Below are 26,765 nucleotides of genomic sequence, written 5' to 3'. Positions count from 1 at the left end.
TTTGATGCAAGCATGAAAATAACTATTTCCATGATCTCTGATGCTACTCATCCTTTCATTTATTGAGCACACGCAGCTCATACTTACCTAATTCTTGAGTGAGAACTCCATATATCCTTGAAGATATCTGACTAAACATTGATGACCAAATGCCAAGGAATATTAAGAGAATCATCGCTAAAAGAGAGTAGTCGTATGTAACTGCGGTGGAGCCGACTCCTCAATATGGTGATTTAATCTGCAAACAGACTTTCGTTTTGGTACTCGAAGACATTACAACTGATTGCTAATAATATTAGTCATTGATGAGAAACTCGGCTTATTAGTGCATAATATCAGTGCTCATGCGATGGAATTACAGAAAGGCTTGATGAAGCAAAGGAGAAAATCCTTCCTGCCGAAAATGTAACTTCCTTGGTAGAGGCCTGCTTACAATCCTTGGAAAAATGGCTACGTGGTATGTCACAATGTTTGAATGATCTGCAGAACTGAAGCTGGAGGAAAAATGTCTGGGTTTTGGTTTACCAGAAAGATCTGAAGATAAACTCCCAGTTAAATTCTTTGAGGGACAGCCACCATTTTTTCTTAATCTGGATATGAAAGCTGAGCATATTAAGTTGAAAAGGGCACGCTGTGCATATTCTGTTTCTGAGGCCTAGGGGCAGTCAGTGATCCTGGCCCACAATAATGCAGTTTTGTAACTTCAGAGATCGCCAAAGAACATTGGAGGCAGATGTAACGGGGCCTTGCTCTATAATGGAGCTTGGGTCTCTTCCTTCCAAAATTTCTTGGCAGTGATTCAACAGAGACACAAGTGTTTCAGTGAAGTTAGAAAATACTGAAGGCGATCAAAGTGAAATGTGCCCTATTGCAACTTGCTGCATTGAGGGTGGTATTTGACAAGTCTTTTGACTTTTGACAATCCTGCTAAGGCTATGCCTTTGTGAACTCCATGGAAGGCATTAATTTGTTGTAATAATCTGTAGTTTACTGTAACTTCTGGAGTCCCCTTGTCATTATAATTCCTTCCTGATTCTTCGTTTTTCGTTATATTGGCAGGGGTGATCTAACTATTGGAACGCTATAGTGAGTTGTTTTTATCCTTAAGAATATCAGGAACTTTCGCTTGTCTATAATGGAAAACAACCTTAGCATGCTCTTTCTAGTTAAGGAGTGCACTTTGCAGGTTGCTTGGCACTATGGCTGTGAGATAATTATCCATTTTTTTTTCTTTTGTACATTTATAAATGTGGCTAGTCTCCTTTGATCTAATCATAAATATTTGATTTGATTTCATTGTCACATGTACTGGGATACAGTGATAAGTATTTTTTTCTTGTGCTATACAGGCAAAACATACTGCCCCTGAAGCACATAAGGGAAAAAGATAGGGTGCAGAATATAGTGCTGCAGCTACAGGTGAGGTGAAGAGAAAGATCAGCATAATGTGTGATAGGACCGTTAAAAGTTCTGATGACAGCAGGGAAGAAGCTATTATTGAGTCTGTTGGTGTGTATTTTTAGACTTTTGTACCTTTTTCCCATGGGAAGAAGGTGGAAGAGAGTCAGTGCAGGCTGCGTCTTTATTATCCTAGCTGCTGTCCTGAGGCAGTAGGTAATGTAGACTGAGCTAATGGATGGGAGGCTTGTTTGTGCGATGGACTGGGCTATGTTCATAATCCTTTGTAGCTTTTTGCAGTCTTGGTCAGAGCAAACTGATGCATCCGGACAGGATGCTTTCTAAAGTGCATCTGTAAAAATTGGCAAGTGTCATAGTGGACTCCCTGAATTTCTTTAGCCTTCTGAGAAAGTAGAGGCGTTGGTAAGCTTTCTTAACAGTAGCATTGATGTGAAGGGTCTAGGACAGATTGTTAGTGAGCTGAACTCTGAGGAACTTGAAGTTGTCATCTTTATCACCGTTTATGTAGATGGGCGTGTCCTCCACTACATTTCCTGAAGTGACTGGCAAGCTCCATCATTTTACTGACGTTAAGGGAGAGATTATCGTTGTTGCACCAGTTCCAGATTTTCTACCTCTTTTCCTATACTCCATTTCATCGTTGTTTGAGATTTGGCTCACTATAGTCGTTCAGTAGCAAACTTGAAAATGGAGTTGGAGTGGAATTTGGCCAGAGTCGAAAGTGTATAAAGGGTATCGTAAGGGACTGGACTGAGGAACAGCCTAGTGGGGTTCCGCTATTGAGGATAATTGCCATAGAAATCCTACAGTGTAGAAAGAGGCCATTTGGCCCATCGAGTCTGCACTGACCACAATCCTACCCAGGTCTTACCCCCACATCCCTACATATTTACCCACTAATCCCTCTAACCTACGCATCTCAAGACACTAAGGGGCAATTTTTTAGCATGGCCAATCAACCTAACCCGCACATCTCTGGACTGTGGGAGGAAACCAGAGCACCCGGAGGAAACCCACGCAGACATGAGGAGAACGTGCAGACTCCACACAGACAGTGACCCAAGTCGGGAATCGAACCCAGGTCCCTGGAGCTGTGAAGCAGCAGTGCTAACCACTGTGCTACTGTGCCGCCCAATTGTGGAGGAGGTGTCATTGCCTGTCCTTACTTCTGCATGCTATCCTTTTCTTTTTCCCCTGTGTACTTCATGAGCAGTATGTTTTGCCTGTATAGTATACAAGAAGCAATACTTTTCATTGTATCCCACTACATAATGACTACAAAATAGAATCAAACATTGCAGCCTATGGGTTAGGAAGTTGAGGATCCAGTCTCAGAGGGAGGAGAAGAGCCCAGGCCATGGAGTTTAGAGATGAGTTGTGTTGGAATTATGAGTAGTGCCATTGCTGGGAGGTTTGTGAGTGGCTTAAGTCTTAATGGGAGGAATTAGAATGCAAGTAGGGCATTCAGCACATATCCTTCTTGTGGTATACCTTGCCCCCTCTTTTGAGGGGGAAATTCCTTGATATAATGATGGAAAGTTTGTAGGTATAGCCCTTATTTAGTGAGGAGTACCCCTTAGAAGTAATGACTTAACATTTCTTTATTTTGGGATTAAAGAATCATTGGTTCCTGCAAGAGTCCAAGAAAAAGTCTTTATAATGCAGTGGCACCTCAAGTATAGTTGGAGATGGGGAGGTATGTTTTAGTGCATGCCCATGTAGGGTGTGCAAATCTCTGGCAAGTAATTTTTTTTTCCCTTTGTGTTCATATCCTATATTTTCTTTGGCTGAATAAGCAATGGCAGTAGCTACTTTGAAATGTTGCTCCTGGAATGTGCAGGGAATACAAATAATTTCAAACAAACCTGTTGGACTATAACCTGGTGTTGTGTGACCTCATATATGGAGAAACTATGTTGTACTGTACCAGTTTTGAGGGTATGCTGTTCTTCAAAGTATGTTTTTAAAAAACATGATTTGTCTTTTGGGGTACTTTCTTGAATGCATGTAGAACATTCTAGATATAGCAGTGAGTGCAGACTTTATCTTGTGATGAGTTCTCACATTTGTCTAGAATGGTTTAAATGCTATTGCAAAACCTTCTTGATCTGACGGGTCAGGGAAAATCTTAATAGGAAAAAGATAAACCTTGGTAAGAACAGAGATTACCAGGTTCCGTTCAGATTTCAGTTCTTTTTTTTAAAGACTTTTGTTCATATTTAAGTACTGACTAATGGCAGATTTGTGTGTTTTACAGAGCAAAGTGGTACGGGTACTGAACTTGTGGCAGAAGAATGGAGTGTTCAAAAGTGAGATCATACAGCCACTCCTGGACTTGGCAGCAGGGATTCCACCACCTTCTGTCACCCCTGCTGTTGCCAGTACTGCAGCAACTGTGAGCAGTAACACACCAGGTAGTTGTCTTACAACTGTAGTTTAACAGAATATATACAAAAATAATTTTGTTTGAATTGTATATGCATCAGAATATGCTTGTTCTAAATTTTTTCATTGATCTGTGACTATGCAAACTTGTCAGGATGACTGAAAAGTGTACGTATTTGTGGTATAGTCGATCCCTTGCAATTTCCTGTACCTTCAAGAGATGAAGCCATCATACAGAACAGACAATAAGAAAACATGGTCCATAGTAATACCTCTGGGACAAATGTGACTAGAAAAATTCCCTCTTTGGTTTGTTGTAAACACTAATGCCTGGCAACCATATATTAATATTTTCTACCGTGAAGACAGATGCAAAGCATTTCCTCTATCATTTCCTATTTCCTTATTATTACTACAGTCTTATTCTCTAAAGGACCTATGTGCACTTTGGTCTATCCCTTTTTTTTAAATTTAAAGAAGCTCTTAATATCTGTTTTAATATTGCATACTAATTTATCCTCATGGTTTATCTTCTCCCTCTTTATTTTCTTGTTATCTTCTGTTGCTTTTTAAAACTTTCCCAATCACCCAGTTTACTGTTGATCTTTGCCGCATTGAATGTTTTTCCTTTCAGTTTTATTACTATACTAACTTCCTTTGATTAGCATGGTTGATTTATCCCTTTCCTAGAATCCTTTTTCCTCACTGGAGTATATCTCTGTTGTGAATCATGCACTGTTTTCATCAACATCTGCCATTACTGATCAACTTCATTTCTGCTAAACTCCTTTCCCAGTCCACTCCAGCCAACTCTGACCTCATTTCTTTGTAATTACCCTTATTAAAGCTTAACACAGTTGTTTCTGACTCACGTTTCTCACTCTCACACTGAATACTAAATTCTATCATGCCAAGGTCACTGTTTTCTAGGGGATCTTTTACTCTGGAATTGTTTATTAAACCTGCCTTATCACATTATGCCAGATCTGAAATACTCTAATCCCTGATTGAATCCACAACGTATTGTTCCAGGAAATTATCTCAAATACACTGAACTTTTCCTCATGGCTCCCTCTGCCAATTTAAAATCAGTAAGAAGGCTCACAACACCAGATTCAAGTCCAACAGGTTTATTTGTTAGCACAAGCCACTAGCTTTCGGAGTGTTCGCTGTTCCTTCATCAGGTCCACATCTTAAAATCGTCCATGATTAATGTACTGCCTTTTTTACATGCCCTCATTATTTCCTGATTTCTCCTCCATCCTACCATATAGCTACTGTTAAAGAGTCTATACACTACTCCAATAAGCGCCGCCTTCCCCTTATTATTTTTAGCTCCACCCTTACGGATTCCACATTCTCATTCAGATGAAGGACCACTTCTTGCTATTGTACTTATTCCATCTTGTATTAACAAAGCTACCCCACCGTCGTCTCCTTCCTGCCTGTACTTATGAAAAGTTATGTACCCCTGAATATTTAGTGCTCAGCTTTGATCTCCTTGTGTCCACATCTTCATAATGGTGATGAGGTCATACCATTAACCTTGATTTGTGCCGTTAATTCATTTATTTTGTGCCGAATCCTATGTGCTTTTAAGTAAAGAGCTATTAATTTTACCTTTTTAACACTTTTTTCCCACTTTGACCCTATTTGCTGATTTTTTTTTTAAAAAAACTTGTACACACTGTCCCTTCCTATCATACTCTGGGTATCATTACCTAAAGAGCTACTTTGCAATGCTGCCATATCCTTCTTTTTTGTAAGCTTATGTATCCCCTCTTCAGAACCACCACTGTCCCTCACGCCCCTCGTTTAAAGCCCTTTCACCTTTCCTAGTTATTGGATTTGCAAGAACATTTGCTTGACCAAATCATTCCACTATTCATTGCCTACTTATGTAAAAGGACCTGTTAATGCCCGTTCTCTGCTTTTTATCCATTAGTTGATCCATGCTAATATAATGCCTCCAACTACATGAGCCCTTAGCTCACCTATTAACCTTTTCAATTCCTTTGAGGATAAACTTTATCTTGTGAAGAAAGGTTGAACATTTGGCATCTATTACCACCATTTGAGTTTAGAAAAATGAAAGGTGATCTCATTAAAGTATATAAAATCCTAAAGGGATTTGATGGGGCAAATACTAGGAGGATAGTAGAGATCAGAGCTAGACGAATCAGTTGAAGAATAAGAGGTCTTCCATTTGCAATGGAAAAGGAAGAATTATTTTTCTCTCAAAGGGCCATGGATTCTCTTCACCTGAAAGTAATGGAGACTGGGTCATTGAATTTATTCAAGGTAGAGTTAGACATATTTTTGACAGACAAGGGAGCATCCATTTATAAGAGCCATTGGGAAAAGGAAGTTGAGAGCAAAACCGGATCAGCCATGATCATAAATGGCAGAGCAGCCTTGAAAAGCGAATGATCTGCTCCTAAGTCTTATGTTCCTATGTGTGGCACTTTATCTAATACCTTTTGGCAAGCCAGCTATACAATACCTACTAATTCCCCTTTATCCACCCAAGTAGTTACATCCTCAAAGAAATCTGTTTAATTAGGATTTCCATTTAGTATAAATCATGCCATGCTTCTCTAGATGTTGTTAAGACTTCCTTCATAATAGATTTGAACATTTTCCCAACAACTAATATTAGGCTCTGTGGCCTGCAGTTCTCTGTTTTCTCTCTCCCTCCCTCCTTTTAGAAGTGTTGTAACATTTGCCAATTTCCAATCTGCTGGAACTGTTCTGAGTCTTAAGGAATTTTTGAAAATCCTAGGTAGTGCATCTGCTGCCTCTGCGGCTAAATCTTTTGGAATTCTAGGATGTCAGCTATCAGGTCCTAGGGTAACATAATTTTATCCAATTTTTTTTCTGCCATTAATCATTTCCTTAGTTTTCATACTATTTTACCAGCTAGTTTACTGTCTCATATAAAACGTGTGTTTTCTACTGTGAAGATAGACAAAACATTTACTCAATATCTCTACACTTCGTTATTCCCCATAATAATTTTTTCTGCCCCTGCTTCTAAGAGACCAATGTTTACTTTAGCTACACCTTTTTATATATTTACTAAAGCTCTTACAATCTGTTTTTATATTCTTGGCTAGTTTACTGTCATTCTGTTTGTTCCTTTTCAGTCAGCATTTTGATGGCCCAGTTATTATGTTACTTTTGTTACAAGCTCCAATAATTCCTTGTTCGATAATCTGCCCATTTGTATAACTATACCCTCACACCACCCCCATAGTCTGGTTTAACTGGAGCCTATCCAATAGAATAATTTTCTGTTCCCTGGCTATTTATGTCAGTGCCCTATGAATTAAAACCCCTCCATCCCAAACTACTCTTGGAGCCATTCATTTAATTCTCTAATCTGTATGACCCTCTGCCAGTTGCCATGTGTCTCAGGTAACAATCCAGCGATGATAACCATCAATGTTCTATGTTTTAAATTTGACCTTAATTCTTCAAATTTTCTTTGATGGGAATAGGAGTGGTGTCCTGCTGCTATGTTGTTGGTTCCCATGTGGCTTGTAACAACTGAATCCTTTCCTCGTTTACACCCAAGTTCCTTTCCAGCCGCAAGGAGATGCCCTTGACACTGGCACCTGGCAGGTGAAACAGTGTTTCACAGCTGCAAAGAGCAGTACCTAAACTCCATTTAAATTGTCTCCCATTACTACTACATTCCTGTTCACACTTCCTACTTAAATGACATCCTTCAGCATGGTCAGTTTGCTCATCCAGCTTGTAGTCCTTGTAAGCACTTTGTACTTGCTGGACAAAGTTGGGGCTGAGGTTTCTCCATCACTATACTCTGATTCTCTATACAAGCCTGATTCTCAAACAAACTCACCTGTCTCTGACCATTGGCATTAATCTAAGGGATATTTATTGCCTCCTGGAACAAAATATCTGGATGATTTTCCCCTGATATCCTTAACTCAGACTCTAGCTCTGCAACTCCAAGCTAAAATTGTACAAGTTGCAGACACATCATACTTGTGGGTTAGTTGTCCAGGATTGCGGTGCATTCCAAATATTCCCACATGTTGCAGTCATGACATACCATCAGCCCTGCCATTTCCTTATTTATTTAACTTGTCGATTAGTTAAAATCTCCAAGAGCTAAAGTAATAGAAAGTTGCCCCCTCCTAGCTAGAAGATAAAAGAAGAAAATTCACCAACTGCTGGAGGCTGAGCAAAAAGTAGAAAAAGATGCACCCCTAACCCCCTTGCATCGAATTCCCAATTATACACTCTGACTCCATCTCACTCGAGAATAGTCTCTTCTCTACACATCACCATACTCCTTACCCTCCTCAAAGACGTGTTTAGATCATGATTAGAATACTAGTTATTTGATTGTGGCTGCATTGACCTGCAGCCAGATTTTACAAGCATTTTCTGGTTGTTAATTTACTCACCAAGCAGAAATTAAAACTATGACCTCTGGCTCTGTTTATTTAAGAGTAGTTAATTGCCTGGTAATACAAAACTTGGAATATTATTGAAAAGAGAAATATGTAGCCAAAGCTTTTTGTCTTGCACTCATCAGAACAATGATAATTAATGCTACTGGACAAAAAGGGTGCTGATTGGTTGGCAAGTCAACTATGATTGGCCACGGTGTTGCCATGGAGAAAGCAACAGGGAACCACAGGCTCTCCAATTTGCTGGATAATTCAGTGCAAAGCTTGAACATGTTCCTTTTGTTTACAGAGACCGGGTACCTGCATACCAATATATGTCACTTTTTAGCAAATGTAAATGAGGAATAGTAGACGTCAAAATAGATGAAGGGTTCCATGTACGCAGATCAATAAAATGTAGTTGTCAAGTGCAAAAATAATTATGAAGGCAGTTGGAATGTTAGCTTTTGTAACTAAATGACTAGTGTACAAACCAAGAGGAGGGTTTGCTGCAGCGTTACACAGCCCTTTTTAGACTTTTTGGAGTACTGAATTTAGTTCTGCGCACCACATTTTAGAAAGGTACCTTAGCGTAGGAAGAAGTGCTACACAGATTCACCAAGTGTTGTCAAATGCCCAGAGTTAGACGATTAAAGATATTACATACACTCACCTTGTATGCCTGGAATATAGAAGGCTTGAGGGGTAAATGATTTAGGTTTTTCAGAATTTTGAAAGGAATTGATCAGGTAAATAGAAACTTTTTCTGCTGGATCTGGAGTTTAGGACAACATCGCATGACCATAAAATCAGAGCCAGGACACATCTTCATGCAAAGGACAGGAATGAGAAATTTGCACCAATTTACAGAACTCCCGACTTTTCAAGTATGGAATTTTACCTTGGAAATGATTTCCCAATCTCTGTCTTTCTATAATTGTTGGTGAGTTCGACCTCAATCTCGTGTTTTCAACCAGATTTGGGCTCTCTAAGACCGAATGCATGAACTCTTGTCTGGGGAGCCCTGTTGCAGTTTGCATCCAGAAATGAACACCAGCAGATGTCAGTAAACTTTGTGCAGACTGTTTTTGGTTGCAGTCACTTATCCCGTCGGCAAGGTATGCTCTACTGCTGGCTGCTTGATGGACTGTAGGTTTCATAGGCAATTTGCGTGGGATAGGTTGGGGTGAGGGAACAGCAGAACTTCGTCTCTGCAGGCCTGAGGTGGGCAGTGGTGTGCTGAGGGAGCAGCACGGCCCAAGTCTAATGTAGAGGTCATTTATTTTATCTGGAAAATTTGCAAGCTGGCTGCAGGGGATGCACATGATGATGTCCAAAATTGGAAATACCCAAAGCTGGTGAGGTGCTGTGCATTATTTAATAATTTGTTAAGTCAAAAGTGAGATTTTTAAACTTGTGCATTGGAAGGGGACATGTGAAGGTTGATGGCTTCAGACTGCCAGCAAAATGAATTACAGAATTATTTGCTACATTAAAAAAGCTAACAAGGTACAGAATTTTTTTATTTAATGAGATGTCCTATTGTAATTTGTTTTAAGATGCATGTTTCCACACTTAACCATTGCAAAGACAAAAAATTCTCAACACAGCCCTGTTTAAGTTAATTAGTATTCTAAAAATAAGTTAACAACTTTTCCTTGCTGCTAAATCAAATTTTTTTTGTTTGTAATATGAATTCTTCATTGAATCAAGTGCGACTGAGTTCTTTGCAGAGTAAGATAAAGCAGTACAACATACTACCCTGGAGGCATAAAGGCTCTCGAGTGTCGGCTGATTATGGTGACTCGGTGCTGGTTTTCAATCACGGTGGCCTGGCCATAAGTGAGCTGTGGGGCTCCAAAGTGGCTCAGTGTTCCTGTATGGTCATTGGAAAGGCCATGCTGATGAGTGTGTTGGGGGAGGGGATTGGGAAGAGGGGCATTTAGGAGGAGTGGGGGGCTAGAAATTGAGTGATTGGGAAGGGGGTGAAGTTTTGGGAAGAGTGATATGTGTCTGTTCGAGGAGAGTGGGAAAGGAGGAGGAGCTGATTATCATGTGTGTGTGATGGATGGAGCGGAGAGAAGCTTTATTGAATATTCTGTCGTCAAGGAATATGGCCGAAGCTACATAATTATGTAGAGTTATTACAACGTATCTCAAAAACACAAAAAACAGTAGTTAGCACTGCTGCCTCACAGCGCCAGGGACCCAAGTTTGATTCCCAGCTTAGGTTACTTTCTGTGTGGAGTTTGCACATTCTCCTCATGTCTGCGTCAGTTTCTTCCGGGTGCTCCAGTTTCCTCCCACAGTCTGAAAGACTTGCTGGTCTAACGCCTGTCTAACTGGCAAGTCCCCTATTACTACTGCTCGCTTGCTCTACAGCAGAGCCAGGTATGGTGCCATAGATCTGGTGCATTGGCCATGCTAAATTCTCCCTCAGAGTACTCGAAAGCACCAGAGTGCGGCGACAAGGGGATTTTCACAGTAACTTAATTGCAGTGTTATGTAAGCCTACTTGTGACACTAATAAATAAAACTAATCTTAATATACCGTATATGAAAATCTGTGGTCATTTGTAACATGCAGACTTAATTAATTTAGTTAACATTACTATGCTGCTTTATTGCTGATTTGTTTTTGCTGGCGATAAGGGTCACATTTTCAGAAGTTTTACTAGGCATTCATTGCCATCAGTGGCATGGCCAGCATTTGTTGCCCATTCTTAATTGTCCTCAAGAATATGGTGGTAAGTTAAAATGGGGTCACATTGTGAAAATAATTTACAAAGCACTGCTATAATGCATTGCTTTGCATGTATGTGATGTTCTGTTCTGTTATGTTCTGTTCTGATTATGTTCTGTTGGTAGTATGAACTTCGCCTTATATTACATAATACTAACTGCATTAAATTCTGGAATGCTGAAGTCACTGATATGTTGTGATACAAATATGTTGGTCCACAGTCTTGGCGGTAATAGAAGGTTGTCAAAGAAAAGACAAATGTCTAATAATTCCACTTCCTTGAAGCCAACCAGAAACATTTGCATTCATTACAGGTCATAAAATATGCTACAATTGCTTGAATCCGCATTTTAAACCATTTTTGGATGTTTGCCTTCAGCCTTTAATTTTTCAGTCATTTTGTTTTCAACTACTCTGATCTCTGAAGTGGTAGTAGAACTTTATCCCACAAAAAGTAATAGATGATAGTTTAATTAGTAATTTTAAATCTGTGTATAATAGATGTCATGCTAAGTAATGATATTAAGGATATGGAGCCAAGGCAGGTATGTGGTGTATGACACAGATTAGCCATGATCTAATCAATTAGCAAAATAAGGTCAAGAGAATAAATATCTTTCTCCCATTCCTATGACTACACTTCATGAAATATGTACTTGGGGGCAATATGCTTGAAGTGTACAAGATAATGACGGAGTAGGTTGTGTTTATGTTGATAGTTTGTTCCAATTACTTAGCATAGGGACCAGGAGTCACAATTTTAACTGACCTAAGGCCAGATCTATTTCAGGAAGTAATCCTTTTACCAGAAAATCATGGCCCTTAGAGCTAGCTACTGGCACATGTGCTGGTCAACTATTTGCTTAATTCCTTCAAGTGCAAGATGGAACTGTTTCTGATTGGGGTAGAGATCCCTTCAAAATATAGTTTATGTCATAGAATCAATGGGGCTAGAGTAATTTCCTGGACTAATTTCAATTATGGAGCGTGTGTGTGTGTGTGTGTGTGTGTGTGTGTGTGTGTGCGCGCACGCGCGCAGGGTTGGTGGGGGGGGGATGCAGGGCACAGGCAGAAAGAGAAATGACCTAGACTTTTCACGCCTCAATTGTCCTGATTTTTGAATTAGCCTTTCCCTGCATATCGCTTGGTTTTAGCTGGGGTGGAGAATGTGCATTTCATGATGGTATCACCATTAATGGAATAGGCTAGATCAACTAGGGAATCCTTCCCTGTAAATTGATGCTCAAATGTTGGTAAACAGTTCACTTGTCTGTTTTCCCATTTGCTGAATTCCCAAATGGCAAATCTGTTGAACAGGTGCCGTAGAGAGATAGTCAAAGCAGCAAGTGGTGCTTTATTCATATCAAAATTAGATTGTTATTTTGGAAAATAAGATTTTAGAATGCAGTTTATTAGTAACCTGAGATATGACCCGTGATGAACTTAGAATGTTTGGAAGAAACAGGTGAGTTTTGAGCCTATGATTCTCAAAGCTTTTCACAATTGGTGTGTGTTCCTCTTGCTACATCTGGAGCCTTTGTGTACACTAATTAATAGAGATCATTTGCCATGATTAGTCCTCAGCAGCATCATTGTCGTAGTATTTGGCTACCAGAATGGCAGTGGACTAAGGTTAACATTAGACCTTACATTGTTCGGCAATTCCTGTGTTCCTTTAAGTCGAACACGATGAAAGTCTGAGTGTATACTCTCATGACATACCTATAATAAAAATAACTTAATTTCACCACCTAAACTAAGCACTAGTGGTGTAGAGCTATGATCATTGCGGTGTTGCAGACATAAAACAACTTTTGTGATTATTCACAGAATTTTATATTTTTGCTATGCTTTTGGTCATCCTTCTGTATTTGCCATCTGCTTCACCTTTGTGAAGCACCTGGGAAGTTTTTTATGTAAAAGACAATTAAATATGTTGATATATATTTAAAACATTACAAAAGTAGCTTTGGGGCCAGTGCTGAGTGAACAGGTGCCATTGGGCTAGATTTAATGCAGCACTGAGGGCTGTGCAGTCCCTAGCTAAAACATTTGTGGGAGAGCCTCCCCTATTGAGAATGGCTGTCTTGCAGGCATTAAACAACCAACTTGCCATTCATTAAGTGACTTGAAGAGGAACTTACACCATTCACCAACAGGAAGTCATGTGCAGAGAGCTGCTAGCACCCCCACTGTAGCTGCCTCGAACTCTTGCAGGGAGAGCTGCTAGACAGAACATTTGGCATGCAACTTAGCAGTTGAGGTATGAATCACTTCAGTGGCCACCGATTAATCATTTAAGGATCTCAGTCTGCCCACGTGACATGTCCCTCTCCCTGCTGGTAAAATTATTGTTCGGGACTGGTGAGTAGGCAACACCCATTGGATTTTACATGAACTACCCTGCCTTCAAACCTGCTGATGTGGGCAATTATAACTGGGAATGCGCATGAGGCTGAATTAAAGATGCACAGATTTCTTAGAGTGGGAAGAGATTAAAGAAATATCGAGGAGCCAGACATTTGAAAACTGAGATGAGAATTTTTAAATCAAGACATTAAATTGACAGGGGACCACTGATGATCATCCAAAAAAGGGATGGCAGGAGAGTTAGAATCGGTGCAAGTTAAGACGTGGTTAGCAGAATGTTGGATGACTGTAGGTTTATGGAAGATATAATATAAGAGACATCCATGGAGTACGTTGGAATAGTTGAGTTGATAGATGACAAAGGCGTGGCTGAAGGTTTCAGCAGAACTTGAGCTGAGACCAGGGCACTGAATTTTACAGCATTGAAGAACTGGGGCTTTGTTTCTGTGCCTGTTCTCCGAAACAGTAATCTTTTCCCCCAGTCAATTTCCCATTTTTCCTTCAAAAAACTAATTTATCCATTTCTCTTTAAACTTTTATGTTCTATTGTCATTGCATCTTATTCTACTAAAGAATATTTTGTTTAACTCCTTCCACCGTTCTTCACTGACAATTTTGCTAAACCCTTTTGGATGAGAAATTAAGCAAAGACCTGGATTGCCTGTGTTGGTGGAAGTGAAAGATCCCATGGCACTACTCAGCTTACTGAACAAAGAACAGGGGCAGTCTTCCAGTGCTGTGACTAACATTGATCCATTGGCCAATGTCACCAAAAATCATTTGTTTCATTGCTGTTTATGGGGTGTTGTTGCATGCAAATTGATTCCCTCATTTGTGTGCAAAACAATAGTGACTACATTTCAAAAGTAATAAGTTGGTTGTGAAGTGTTTTTGGATATCTTTTTATTGACTTGTTGGATACAAAGTTCCTTGGTCACGATCTGCTCCATTCTCGATTTAAAGAATTATATATAAATTTTGATATTTTAAAGAAGTGACCTGTTGTTTTAAAGCCATGCTTTGTGGCAAAAATGACTTTCTGTACTTGCTGGAAACTACTGAGTTTTCAAAATCTGAAAAAGTATTCCAATAACTTGGAAATGGCAGTTTCCAGTAGGGCTGAACCTTTGCGTAACTGTACCTCACAGATTTGAAAGCCATTAAACTGGAATCAAACTGCCTAGAAAATTGCCTTGAAGTGTGAATGGGGCATCTCCTAATCTTTGATAGGCAATCCAGGAAGTGAATGGGCCTTATCACAAGATTGAAATTGGATTTGTTCATCAACCATGACCCCATGAATAAGATTAAATACATTTAGTACACGGCAAAAATTTCATAACTTTTAGAAATGCTTAATCATTTATATATTGGTAGAACTATCATCAACTTCAGATGGTAAAAACAAAATAAAGATTTATGTCTTGGACATACAGGGAGCACACAGCTCTCACCATCAATGTTGTGTATAATCACTTCACTTGTCCTCGCTTCGCATGCATATCACTTCAGTTATATCAGTAGGAATAAACATACGCGGATAGAAATTGGTGGAATGTGGTAGCCCTGTGCATGGGCAACGGTCAACAAAGTGCGTACAACCCTGAAGGAATGCATGTGGCCCTTGGGCAGTTTGCCTGCCATTGCCCTAACCCATTCACAAAGCATCCAGATAATTACCTGAGTACCCAGCTTGGTGGGGACCAAACATTAGATGTAATCATCTCAGACAGTGAACTCTGGCTGAAAATGGAATTCACCCAGCCACAACCTAATGGTGTAAATCATTGTCCTAGAATCCAGTAACCATGGCTGTTTCAGTAACTGATCAGTTGGTGAGAGAGGAGCATTTGGCAAGCCAACTGAACCCTTTTTGTGTTCAAGAAACTGCTTTTCTCTAGGTCACAACAGAAGCGATAGAAATGCTGAAGAAGCCGGACCCCTGAGTAGACCTCACTTGCTTTTGTGCTTTCCACCCAGACTCCATGTTTGAGCCCTTCTTGCCATTCAGTCTTCCACATGCTGCAGACAGTATTTTAAGAACCAACCCAGCAGCTGTTGACTCCATAAGGATCCGGTATAAGTCATCCGTCGACGTATTTTAAGTTGTTTCAAAGACAAATCTGAAGAGATAATTAAGCTCAACCTGAAACCGTCAATCTACAAGTTTTTAAACTCTTTTTAGACTCCTAAAAGTTCTGCTTAATCTGTCCCCTCATTCTGTAAATTGGTTAAGGCAGGATTAAATACAATATAATACTATTTGCTTTTTTTTAGAAAACTTTAATGCAGAATTGCTGATTTATAAGCAAGCAATAGATATACTCCCTCCCTTAACATGACACCTTGAATGTGCTCACAATTCCCTGTACCAACTTTTGACATAATTGAAAGAAACCTGTGTCTCTCTCTTCTATGATCACCATACGCAATTAAACACTGACTTAATTGGCAAGCATATCCCTTTTTTAAAAAAAATCTATTGCAGTCAAATAGAGTGGGAAAAGAGGAGAGCCATTTTATTCCTCCTGACCTGATTGTAATGCCTGTGGAGTCGATGTTATTGAGGTTTACAGCATGGAAACAGGCCCTTTGGCCCAACTTGTCCATGCTGCACTTCTTTTAAAATCCTGAAGCTTGTCCCAATTGCCCACATTTGGCCCATATCCCTCTCTACCCGTCTTACCCATGTAACTGTCTAAACGCTTCTTAAAAGACAAAATTGTACCTGCCTCCACTACTACCTCTGGCAGCTTGTTCCAGATACTCATCACCCTCTGTGTAAAAAAAAATGCACCTCTAGACCCTTTTATATCTCTCCCCTCTCACTTTAAACCTATGCCCTCTAGTTTTAGACTGCTACCTTTGAGAAAAGATATTGACTATCTAGCTGATCCATGCCCCTCACTATCTTCTAGACCTCTATAAGATCACCCCTCAGTCTTTTGCACTCCAGAGAAAAAGGTCCCAGTCTATCCAGCTTCTTATAACTCAGACAATCGAGTCCCGGTAGCATCCTAGTAAATGTTTTTTGCACTCTTTCTAGTTTAATAGCATGCTTTCTATAATAAGGTGACCAGAACTGTACACAATGTTCCAAGTGTGGCCGTACCAATATATTGTACAACTTCAACAAGACATCCCAACTCCTGTAATCAATGTCCTGACCAATGAAACCAAGCATGCTGAATGTCTTCTTCACCACTGTTCACCTGTGACTCCACTTTCAAGGAGCTATGAACATGTACCCTCAACCCCTTTGTTCTGTAATTCTCCCCAGTGCCCCACCATTAACTGAATAAGTCTTGCCCTGGTTCGATGGACCAAAATGTATCAGCTCGCATTTATCTAAATTAAATTCCATCTACCATTCGACACAGTGCTGAAATGCATATTTTACTTCTGAAATGCAAGGTATGGCATTTGGTGCACCGTGGAAGGATCTTTATTTTGCACTTGTTCCTTTAGCTGATATTTGGTGCTGCAAGTAATGGAAATATTCTATGCACAGGTACCAAGTATAATTCTCACCTTAAGCACAATTTTTAAAAAAACAATTTAGAACTAATTGCTGTTATATGGTAACTAATGTGTGTAATAATTCTCTGGGTTTGAGACCAAAGACTGAATCTTTCAAAATTTAGTCGTTTTTTTAGTCAGACAAAAGATCTTAACACTTTTTAAAGTGGCACTGTGTTTCAAAGGCTCTGTTTATATAGTAGTTCAATGAATTAAAAATCAGTATTTATCTAGTTAAAGACATTAGTTTTCTGTAAAGCGCTTTGTTGTATCTTGAGAGGGTGCTATGTTTTTCACTTTCCATGATGTATGTAAATAAGTGAGGGTTTTGTTTTGCTCTTGTCTGTGTTACAGGTTAGCACTGCTGCCTCACAGTGCCAGGAACCTGGGTTCAATTCCAGCCTGGGATGACTGCCTGTGTGGAGTTTGCACGTTTTCCCCGTGCCTGCATGGGTTTCCTCCGGGTGCTCTGGTTTACTTCCACATTCCAAAGATGTGCAGATTGGGTTGATTGGCCATGCTAAATTGCCCTTTAATGTCAGGGTAAAAATACGTGGGGTATGGGGATAGGGCTGGGGAGAGATTGTTGCTGGTGCAGGCTCAATGGGCCAAATGGCCTCCCCCTGCACTGTAGGGATTCTATGATTGACATCATTAATAACTCTAAGTATACATGTAGAATTTCTCTCATTAATGACATATTTGAGAAAATCAGCTTGAACTGAAAAGATGGTTATTTGGACTAGATTTGTGGGGCAATATACTATTACTCTGTTTTCTGTGTCTCAGATAACTTTGTATTTGTGCTGCTGAATCTATTTTGTCTCATGGGCTAACAAGCCTGTTTTATGTAGTACTTGTCAAATAGCTTTTTATGGTCAATACTTGCAACACTTAATTTGGCTCGTCCTTTTACTACCCATTTATTATTAATATATTTATAAAACACTTTTTAAATCTTATTTTACCAACTAATCTATTCTTGTGCATTCTTTTATTTTCTTATTATCCTCCCTATTTTCATTTTCAGTCCTGCAATATACTTTACTATTCATGTTTCCACTTATATCAAGTATAGAATTATACATAGTAAATCAATGTTAGTGCACTATGTATTGCTTTTCCTTGCGTCTTCTAAGCAAAACCCTCCAATTTTTCCCAAATATGGCTGATTCAGTGGATTCTGATGGTTTGCACATTTATCGTCTTCAACCCACTAACTGTGAATTTACTTGAACAAGTAGAAATCGGTCGAACACAGCTCTTGGAGAATGAATTAAGAGATTCTTTGGCATCTGAGTGGAGATGGGACTGCCTTGTTTCCAGGGGTTGCTGGTGACTGGTAGTAGGTTGCTGAGAGGAAAGCTCAGTGTGCATGCTGAGGTACATATTGCACGTGCACAAAATTTGGTGATTGAGAATACAGGACAAGCATCTCAAATATCTGGGGTAGTTGGTCACCTTAAAGTAATGTAAAAAAGTACAAAAAGCATAAATAGATATTTTTACAATGGAAACGATGGTGGCACAGCGGTTAGCACTGCTGCCTCACAGTGTCAGAGACCTGAGTTCAATTCTGGTCTTGGGTGACTGTGTGGAGTTTGCATGTTCTCCCCATGTCTGCGTTGGTTTCCTCCGAACGCTCCGGTTTTCTCCCCACACTCCAAAGATGTGCAGGTTAGGCAGATGGACCATGCTAAATTGCCCCTTGGTGTCCCAAGATGTGTGGGTTAGTGGGATTAGCGGGGTAAATACGTGGGGTTGCAGGGATGGGACCTGGGTGGGATTGTTGTCGGTACAGACTTGATGGGCCAAATGTCGTCCTCCTCCACTATATGATTCTATTCTATGAAAAAGGGGCAGGTCAGACATGTTGATAGGAAATTACTAAAGCCAGAGTGAGACACAAATAACTTTGCATGTGTATGACGTGCCAATAAGAGGGAGAAAGAAAGCATGGAAGACAAGGATAGGAGACAATTGATTTCGTCCTATCTTGGACAATTTATTTGCTCTCTTCCAGCCCATAATCAGTTTTGTTTATATGGAAAGAGGTATGCCTTTTCTTAGCCTTGGAGTGTGTATCCCAAATAAGTAATTCAGCAGCAGCTTTTGTTAGTTTTAAACAAAGAAGGTTATTCCTACATATTCCAAATTAATGCAAGGACATGGTTTTATACATGGCTGCACACACATGCAAACAGATTGGATACGGATAAAAATAATGGACACTTACAGATTACTGAATTGTTTTGAGGATTTAAAGTTGAGGTGAGGGTCTTGTAAAACAAAGGATGCACAGCAGGTTGAGAAGTTTCTTGTAGTCAAATATCTGGGGTGCTGATTCTTCAGGTGAATTGTAAAACTGGAACCAATTAAGTACTTTGGCTGCTAAATAACTTGCATCCAATTTTCGAGTCAGGTTCTCAGACCGAACGAAAACTAATGGTTCTGAAAGGCAAAGAAAGTATAGCCTTTCTTTGAAGCTGTTGTCTTGTCGGGTTTTCTACAGCCTGCCTTGACCTCCCAGTCTTTAAGTAAAACCTGTCATCTCAAACCAGTTCCAATCACATGACCACTGCTGGCATTGCTGAACCTGCATGGTTTCAAAGTTTAGATGCATCACTGTACAATGGGAGATAGCCGATCATCTTTCACACTTAACTGGTGAATTCTGGTCTCATTAGCTTTCTGTTGAATCCAGGAGACCTGGATTCTAGGAATCCATTGATTTCATGATATGTCCATTCCAGGGGGAGGCCTCACCAGGGTGACTCAATTACAACTTTCCAGAAGCTTGATAGTTTGTGTTGAATAAGGTTACTTGACTCGTTGGCTACCATAATAACAGTTCACCTGTCCATTTTAAACAAAGTAAAGACGAAAGTTCCAGGCATTTGATGCATGCACAGTCCATGTTTAAAGTAATGAATATGCCATGCCTTTGCTGGGCATGACAAAATATATATGTTATTTAAAGTCCCGTTTTATTTTCTCCACTATTTCTTGTAATCCTGTAACTAATGCTTTCTGCTGCAACACAGTGACTTCTGGTGATTCATGGCACCACTTCATAGGGTACCATGGGCTGTGGATAATGTCTAGAACACATCCATTTCTAGCAAAGGACATCTTGATTTGATTTATTATTGTCACATGTATTAGCATACAGTGAAAAGTATTGTTTCTTGCATGCTATACAGACAAAGCATACTGTTCATAAAGAAGGAAATGAGAGAGTGCAGAATGTAGTGTTACACTCATAGCTAGGGTGTAGAGAAAGATCAATTTAATGCAAGATAGGTCCATTCAAAAACCTGATGGCAGCAGGGAAGAAGCTGCTCTTGAATCGGTTGGTTCGTGACATTAGACTTTTGTATCTTTTTCCTGGCGGAAGAAGGTGAAAGAGAGAATGTCTGGGGTGCTCGGGGTCCTCAATTATGGCTGCTTTGCTGAGGCAGTGGGAACTGTAGACAGAGTCCATGGATGGGAATCTGGTTTGTGTGATGGATTGGGCTACGTTCATGACTTCTTGTTATTTCTTGTGATCTTGGGCAGAGCAGGAGCCATACAGGCCATGATAGAATCAGAAAGAATGTTTTCTATGGTGCATCTGTAAAGGTTGGTGAGTGTTGTAGCTGACATGCTGAATTTCCTTAGTCTTCTGAGGAAGTAGAGGCGTTGGTGGGCTTTCTCAACTAGAGTGTTGGCATATGGGGACTGCGACAGTTTGTTGATCTGGACATCTAAAAAATTGAAGCTGTTGGCCCTTTCTACTTCATCCCTGTTGTTGTAGACAGGGGCATGTTCTCCTCTATGCTTCCTGAAGATGACAGTCTCCTTCATTTTGTTTACATCGAGGGAAAAATTATTGTTGCCGCACTATTTTACCAGATTCACGATCTCATTCCTGTCCTGTCATTGTTTGAGATCTGACCCACTACGTTGGTGTCGTCATCAAACCTGAAAATTGAATTGGAGGGGAATTTGGCCGCACAGTCATAGGTGCATATGGAGTATAGTAGGGGGCTGAGAACTTAGCCTTGTGGGGCAGTGTGTTGAGGATGATTGTCGAGGAGGTGTTATTGCCTATCCTTACTGATTGTGGTCTGTGAGTTAGGAAGTTCAGGCTCCAGTTGTGGAGGGAGGAGCCGAGGCTTAGGCCACGGAGTTTGGAGATGTGTTTTGTGGGAATAGTGCTGTTGAAGGCTGAGCTGCGGTCAATAAATAGGAGTCTGACATAGATGTCTTTGTTATCCAGATTTTCCAGGATTGAGTGCAGGCCAGGGAGATGGCATCTGCTGTTGTGGTGGTAGCAAACTGTATTGGATCCATATGATCCAGGAGGCTGGAGTTGATTCATGCCTTTCAAAGCACTTCATAATGGTGGATGTCAGAGCCACCGGTCGTTAGTCACTTAGGCATGCTGCTTAGTTTTTCTTAGGTACCAGGATGAAGGTGGTTATCTTGAAGCAGATAGGGACCTCACGTTGTTGTAAAGAGAGGTTGAAGTTGTTTCCGATTACCCCCGCCAGCTAATCCACGCAGGACCTGAGTGCTCATCCCAGTATCCTACCTGGGCTGTCACTTTCCATGGGTTGACCTTCAAGAAAGCTGCTCTGACATCTGCATTGGTGATCCCAGATACTGTTCATCCAGGGTGGAGGGCATGCTCTCGCTGACCTCTTGGGCTTAGAATGCATTGATCCCATCAGGGAGGGGTGCATTGGAGCTGGTGATTTTACATGCCTCCGTCTTGTAACCTGTTGTGTCTTGCAGACCTTGCCATAGTTGGCAGGGGTCTGTGTGGCTAGCCTAGAACTGGTGCTGATCCGGCTTGATCCGGTACTGTCTTTTGGCATCTTTGATGGATCTCCTTAGGTCGTATTTGACTTTCTTACAAAGGTCAGGGTTGCCTGACTTGAATGCCTCAGACCTGCACTTCAGCAAGCAGTGGACCTCCCTGTTCATCCATGGTTTTTGGTTGGGGAATACGCAGATTTGCTTCTTTGGCACAATCTTCTACACACTTCCTAATCAAGTCAGTTACTGTAGTGGCGTACTCACTTGTTCAGGCTGGTCACAAAGATTTCATTGCTAGTTCACTGAGTCAAAGCAGTTCCCATAGGGGATAATCCGATTACTCAGACCAACGTTGCATGACTTTCCTTGATGGGTTGTTCCGCTTCAGTTTTTGCTTGTATGTGGGGAGCAGGAATACAGCCTTGTGGCCTGATTTGCTAAAGTGTGGGCGGACAATGGAGCGGTAGGCATGTTTGATACTTGTGTAGCAGAGGTCTAGGATGTTTGGGCCTCTAGCGGAATAGGAGACGTGTTGGTAACTTGGCAGTACACTCCTGAGCTTAGCCTGATTGAAGTCCCCGGCCACGATAAACATGGCCTTGGGATGTTTTGTCTCAAGGCTATTCGTAGTTATGTATATTTCATCCAGTGCCACTGATAGGCACCAGACACGAGAAACGTTTTGGTGTTTTTGTGTTTTTCAATAACTTCCTTAGTTCAAGCATATTGACACCAAACTATATTAGTTACCCACTATCTGTCTGAAATTGGCTTAGTCAGCAAAGACCCAAAACATTTGAGTGTCATAACAGCGTCCAAATGGGAGTCCTCCACGCCGGTCTTCAGTGAACTTGGCAATGCAATCTTCAGACACTCTGTCAATTTCTTTGATATCTCAGAGCTTTGTGCCAGTGAGGGATAGGAGAAGCTTGAAAACCTTGGTGAAGCTGGCCTCAGAGTGTTCGGGCATCATTGCACAGGTTGTCCCTATCTCCTAGCGAGCTGGAAGTCTTCCTTCAACCCAAGATTGTGCTGTCTGGCCTTCCCCCAACCACCCAGGCATTTCAGTGGCCTTTGTTTTCCCCCTGCCCCCAGCCTGGCTCCCACCATTGCAGAGTAGAGAGCAGTAGTGATTCTCACAAGCGTGATCTCTCACTGATAAGGGGGGAAGTGGCCATGCTGAACCTTGTAAGCGCTGAGTCCATCCCTGTGCTTTAGAAGGGAAGGGGGGAGAGTAGGAGAGCAATAGTAATTGGGTATGCGATGGTTAGAGGAACACATAGGAGATTCTGCGGCAGCAAAAGAGACTCACGGATGGTATGTTGCCTCCCGGATGCACAGGTCCGTGATGTCTCGGACCGTGTTTTCAGGATCCTTAAGGGGGAGGGGGATCAATCACAGATCATGGTGCACATTGGTACCAGTGATGTACGTAGGAGAAGGAATGGGGATTTAAAACAGGAATTTAGAGAGCTAGGATGGAAGCGGAGAGCCAGGACAGAGCACGTTGTCATCTCTGGTTTGTAGCTGGTGCCACATGCCAGTGAGTTGAGGAACAGGGAAAGAGTGCAGATTAACATGTGGCTGCAGGGATGGTGTAGGAGAGGGTTTTATTTACACGGATAATTGGAGCACATTCTGGGGAAGGTGAGACCTGTACAAACAGGATGGTTTGCATCTGAACCAGAGGGGCAGTAATGTCCTGGGAGGAAATTTGCTACAGCTCTTCGGGGGAGGGTTAAACTAATTTGTCAGGGGGGTGGGAAAATGAGATGTAGTCCAAAAGCCAGTGTTGAGGGTTGTGAGGTACTGAGGAAGGTATCAAGGTTGCAGGAGTGTACAGACAGGATGGTGGGTTGAAGTGTATCTAGTTCAATGCAAGGAGCATCAGGAATAAGGTAGGTGAACTTGGAGCGTGGATTGGTACTTGGGACTATGATGTTGTGGCCATTACGGAGACATGGTTAGAACAGGGACATGAATGGTTGGCAGTTCTGGGATATAGATGTTTCAGTAAAAGTAGGGAAGGTGGTAAAAGAGGTGGAGGAGTAGCATTGTTAATCAAGGATAGTTTAATGGCTGCTGAAAGGCATTTTGAGGGCGATCTGCCTACTGATGTAATATGGGCTGAAGTTAGAAACAGGAAAGGATCGGTCACATTGTTAGGAGTTTTCTGTAAGCCCCCAAATAGTAATAGAGATGGGGAAGAAATGGCAAAGCAGATTATGGATAGGTGTGGAGGTCACAGGGTAGTTGTCATGGGTGACTTTAACTTTCCAAATATTCATTGGAACCTTTATAAGTCGAATAGTTTGGATGGGACACTTTTTGTATAGTGTGTGCAGGAGGGTTTCCTGACACAACATGTGGATAAGCTGACAAGAGGTGGCACCACATTGGACATGGTACTGGGTAATGAACTGGGCCAATAATTAGATTTGTTTGTGGGAGAGCACTTGGAGATAGTGACCACATAATTCGGTGTCCTTCATTATTGCAATGGCGAGGGATGGGGTCACACGACAGGGCAAGGTATATAATTGGGGCAGAGGTAATTATGATGCAATTAGGCAAGAATTAGGGAACATAAGATGGGAACAGAAACTGTCAGGTATGGGCACAAATGAAAAGTGGAGCTTTTTCAAGGAACAAATACTGCATGTCCTTGATAGGTATGTCCCTGTCAGGCAGGGATGAAATGGCCATGTGAGGGAATCATGGCTCACAAAGGAGATTGAATGTCTTGACGAGGGAAAAGGAAGCATGTGTGTGGATGAGAAAACAAGGTTCAGTTGGGTCGCTTGAGGATTAAAAGAGGGCTAGGAATGAGTTAAAAAAGGGCTTAGGAGAGCTAGGAGGGGGCACAAGAAGCCCTTGGTGGGTTGAATCAAGGAACACCCCAAGGCTTTTTACTCTTATGTGAGAAATAAAAGAATGAGCAGGGTGAAGTTAGGGCCAGTCAAGGATAGTAGTGGGAATTTCTGCATGGAGTCAGAAGAGATAGGTGAGGTGTTGAATGAATACTTTTCTTCAGTGCTCACTACGGAGAGAGGCCATGTTTTTGAGGATGAGTGAGTGATACAGGGTGATAGGATGGAGGAGGTAGATTTCTGAGGGAAGATGTACTGGCAATTTTGAAAAAGTCTCCTGGGCAGATGGGATACATTCTAAGATACTTTGGGAGGTAAAGGATGAGATCACGGAGCCTTTAGCTTTGATCTTTGGGTCCTCACTGTCCACGGGGATTGTAAAACAGAAAGAAATCTCACAACACCAGCGAAAAGTCCAACAAGTTTATTTGCACGTCACGTCACGGAGATTTTGCCAGAGGACTGGAGAGTGGCAAATGTTGTTCCTCTCTTCAAGAAAGGAAATGGGAATGACCCTGGTAAATATAGGCCAATTAGTCTTGCTTCGGTGGTCCGTAAGTTAATGGAAAGGATCCTGAGAGCTGGGATTTATGACCATTTGGAAAGATGCAGCTTAATCCAGGATAATCAGCACGGTTTTGTGAGGCGTAAGTCCTGCCTCACAAATTTGATTGAATCCTTTGAGGAGGTAACTAAGTGTGTAGATGAAGGTAAAGCAGTTGATGTTGTATACATAGATTTAATAAGGCATTTGATAAGGTTCCCCATGGTAGCCTCATGAAGAAAGTAAGGTGTGGGATAAAAGGAAATTTGGCCGATTGGATAAGTAACTGGCTGTCGCATAGAAGATGGAGGGTGGTGGTTGAGGGAAAATTTTCAGACTGGAGGCCAGTTACCAGCGGTGTACCTCAGGGATCAGTGCTGGGTCCTCTGCTGTTTGTGATTTTTATCAGTGACTTGGAAGAGGGGGCTGAAGGGTGGATTAGTAAATTCGCTGATGACACCAAGACTGGTGGAATAGTGGATGAGGTGGAGGGCTCTTATAGGATGCAGAGAGACATTGATAGGATGCAGAGCTGGGCAGAAAAGTGGCAGATGGAGTTTAAACCTGATAAGTGCAAGGTGATTCATTTTGGTAGGACAAACTTGAATGCAGATTACAGGATCAACGGCAGGGTTCTGAGGAATGTGGAAAAACTGGGAGATCTTGAGTTCACATCCACAGATCTCTGAAGGTTGCCACTCAAGTGGATAGAGCTGTGAAGAAGGCTTAATAGTGTGTTAGCGTTTATTAGCAGGGAATTTGTGTTTAAGAGCTGTGGGTTTATTCTGCATCTATACCAGACCTTTGTGAGACCACATTTGGAATATTGTGTGCAGTTCTGGTCACCTCAGTATAAGAAGGATGTGGAAGCATTGGAGAAAGTGCAGAAGAGATTTACCAGGATGCTGCCTGGAGGGTAGGTCTTATGAGGAAAGGTCGAAAGAGCTGGGACTTTTCTCAGGGGGATAGATAGTGTGGACATGCAGAGACTATTTCCTCGGGTGACTGTAGCTGTTACTAGGAGGCATAACTATAAGGTTCATGGTGGGAGATATAGGAAGGATGTCTGAGGTAGATTCTTTACTCAGAGAGTGGTTGGGGTGTGGAATGCACTGCCTGCTGTGATAGTGGAGTTGGCATTTTAGGAACTTTCAAGCAGTTATTGGATAGGCACTTAGAGCACACCAGAATGATACAGAGTGGGGTAGCTTAATGTTGGGTTTGGACATAGCTCGGCATAACATCGAGGGCTGAAGGGCCTGTACTGTGCTGTACTGTTCTATGTTTCTATGGATGTTAATGTAATCAATTTCAAAGGGCACAAAGCCATTCTTGTTTGTGAAAAGGGGCCAGGGGGGTAGCAATCCATTTGGCCCCTCAAGCTACCTTCCCAGCTCACTGTTATCGACCAGTGCGGTAAGATCACGTCCAGTATCTTTCTAATTTGAATGTCTGTATATTGCAACACATGGTGAATTGGCCTGCAACCTTAGTTTTCAAAAGAAAAGTTGTCTGTATTGATGTTCTTGGCAATGTATGCAGAGATGTTCCCTTGTGAAATTATAAATCTGAACATGCTAAATGTCACAGATCAAATTCACTATTCTTACTCAGTTGTTTTGAAATAACTGCTACTTTGCAATAATACCTACTCGGTGTAATCCCAGAGTAAACGTAGAAAGGATGTTTCC

At 41.3% G+C, this 26,765-nt stretch overlaps 1 protein-coding gene across 2 annotated transcripts in view; it reads left to right on the top strand.

Moving 5' to 3' along the window:
• scaf8 (SR-related CTD-associated factor 8) overlaps nt 1–26,765 on the top strand; it is a 285,263-nt gene that overhangs the window by 100,111 nt on the left and 158,387 nt on the right. For both annotated transcript variants that reach the window (XR_013888261.1, XM_080200340.1), the window contains exon 5: nt 3,677–3,833. Coding sequence is in view for 1 of the 2 variants with exons in the window: in XM_080200340.1 (XP_080056466.1) it covers nt 3,677–3,833 (157 nt within the window). In the remaining variant the exon portion in view is untranslated. The remainder of the gene's footprint in view (nt 1–3,676; nt 3,834–26,765) is intronic.

The sequence above is a fragment of the Carcharhinus amblyrhynchos genome, chromosome 12 (genome assembly GCF_965287045.1).
Source record: "Carcharhinus amblyrhynchos chromosome 12, sCarAmb.v2.hapA, whole genome shotgun sequence".
NCBI classification, from domain to species: Eukaryota; Metazoa; Chordata; class Chondrichthyes; order Carcharhiniformes; family Carcharhinidae; genus Carcharhinus; species Carcharhinus amblyrhynchos.
Note: the sequence above shows the minus strand (reverse complement) of the source record. Positions and strands in the feature narration are given on the sequence as shown.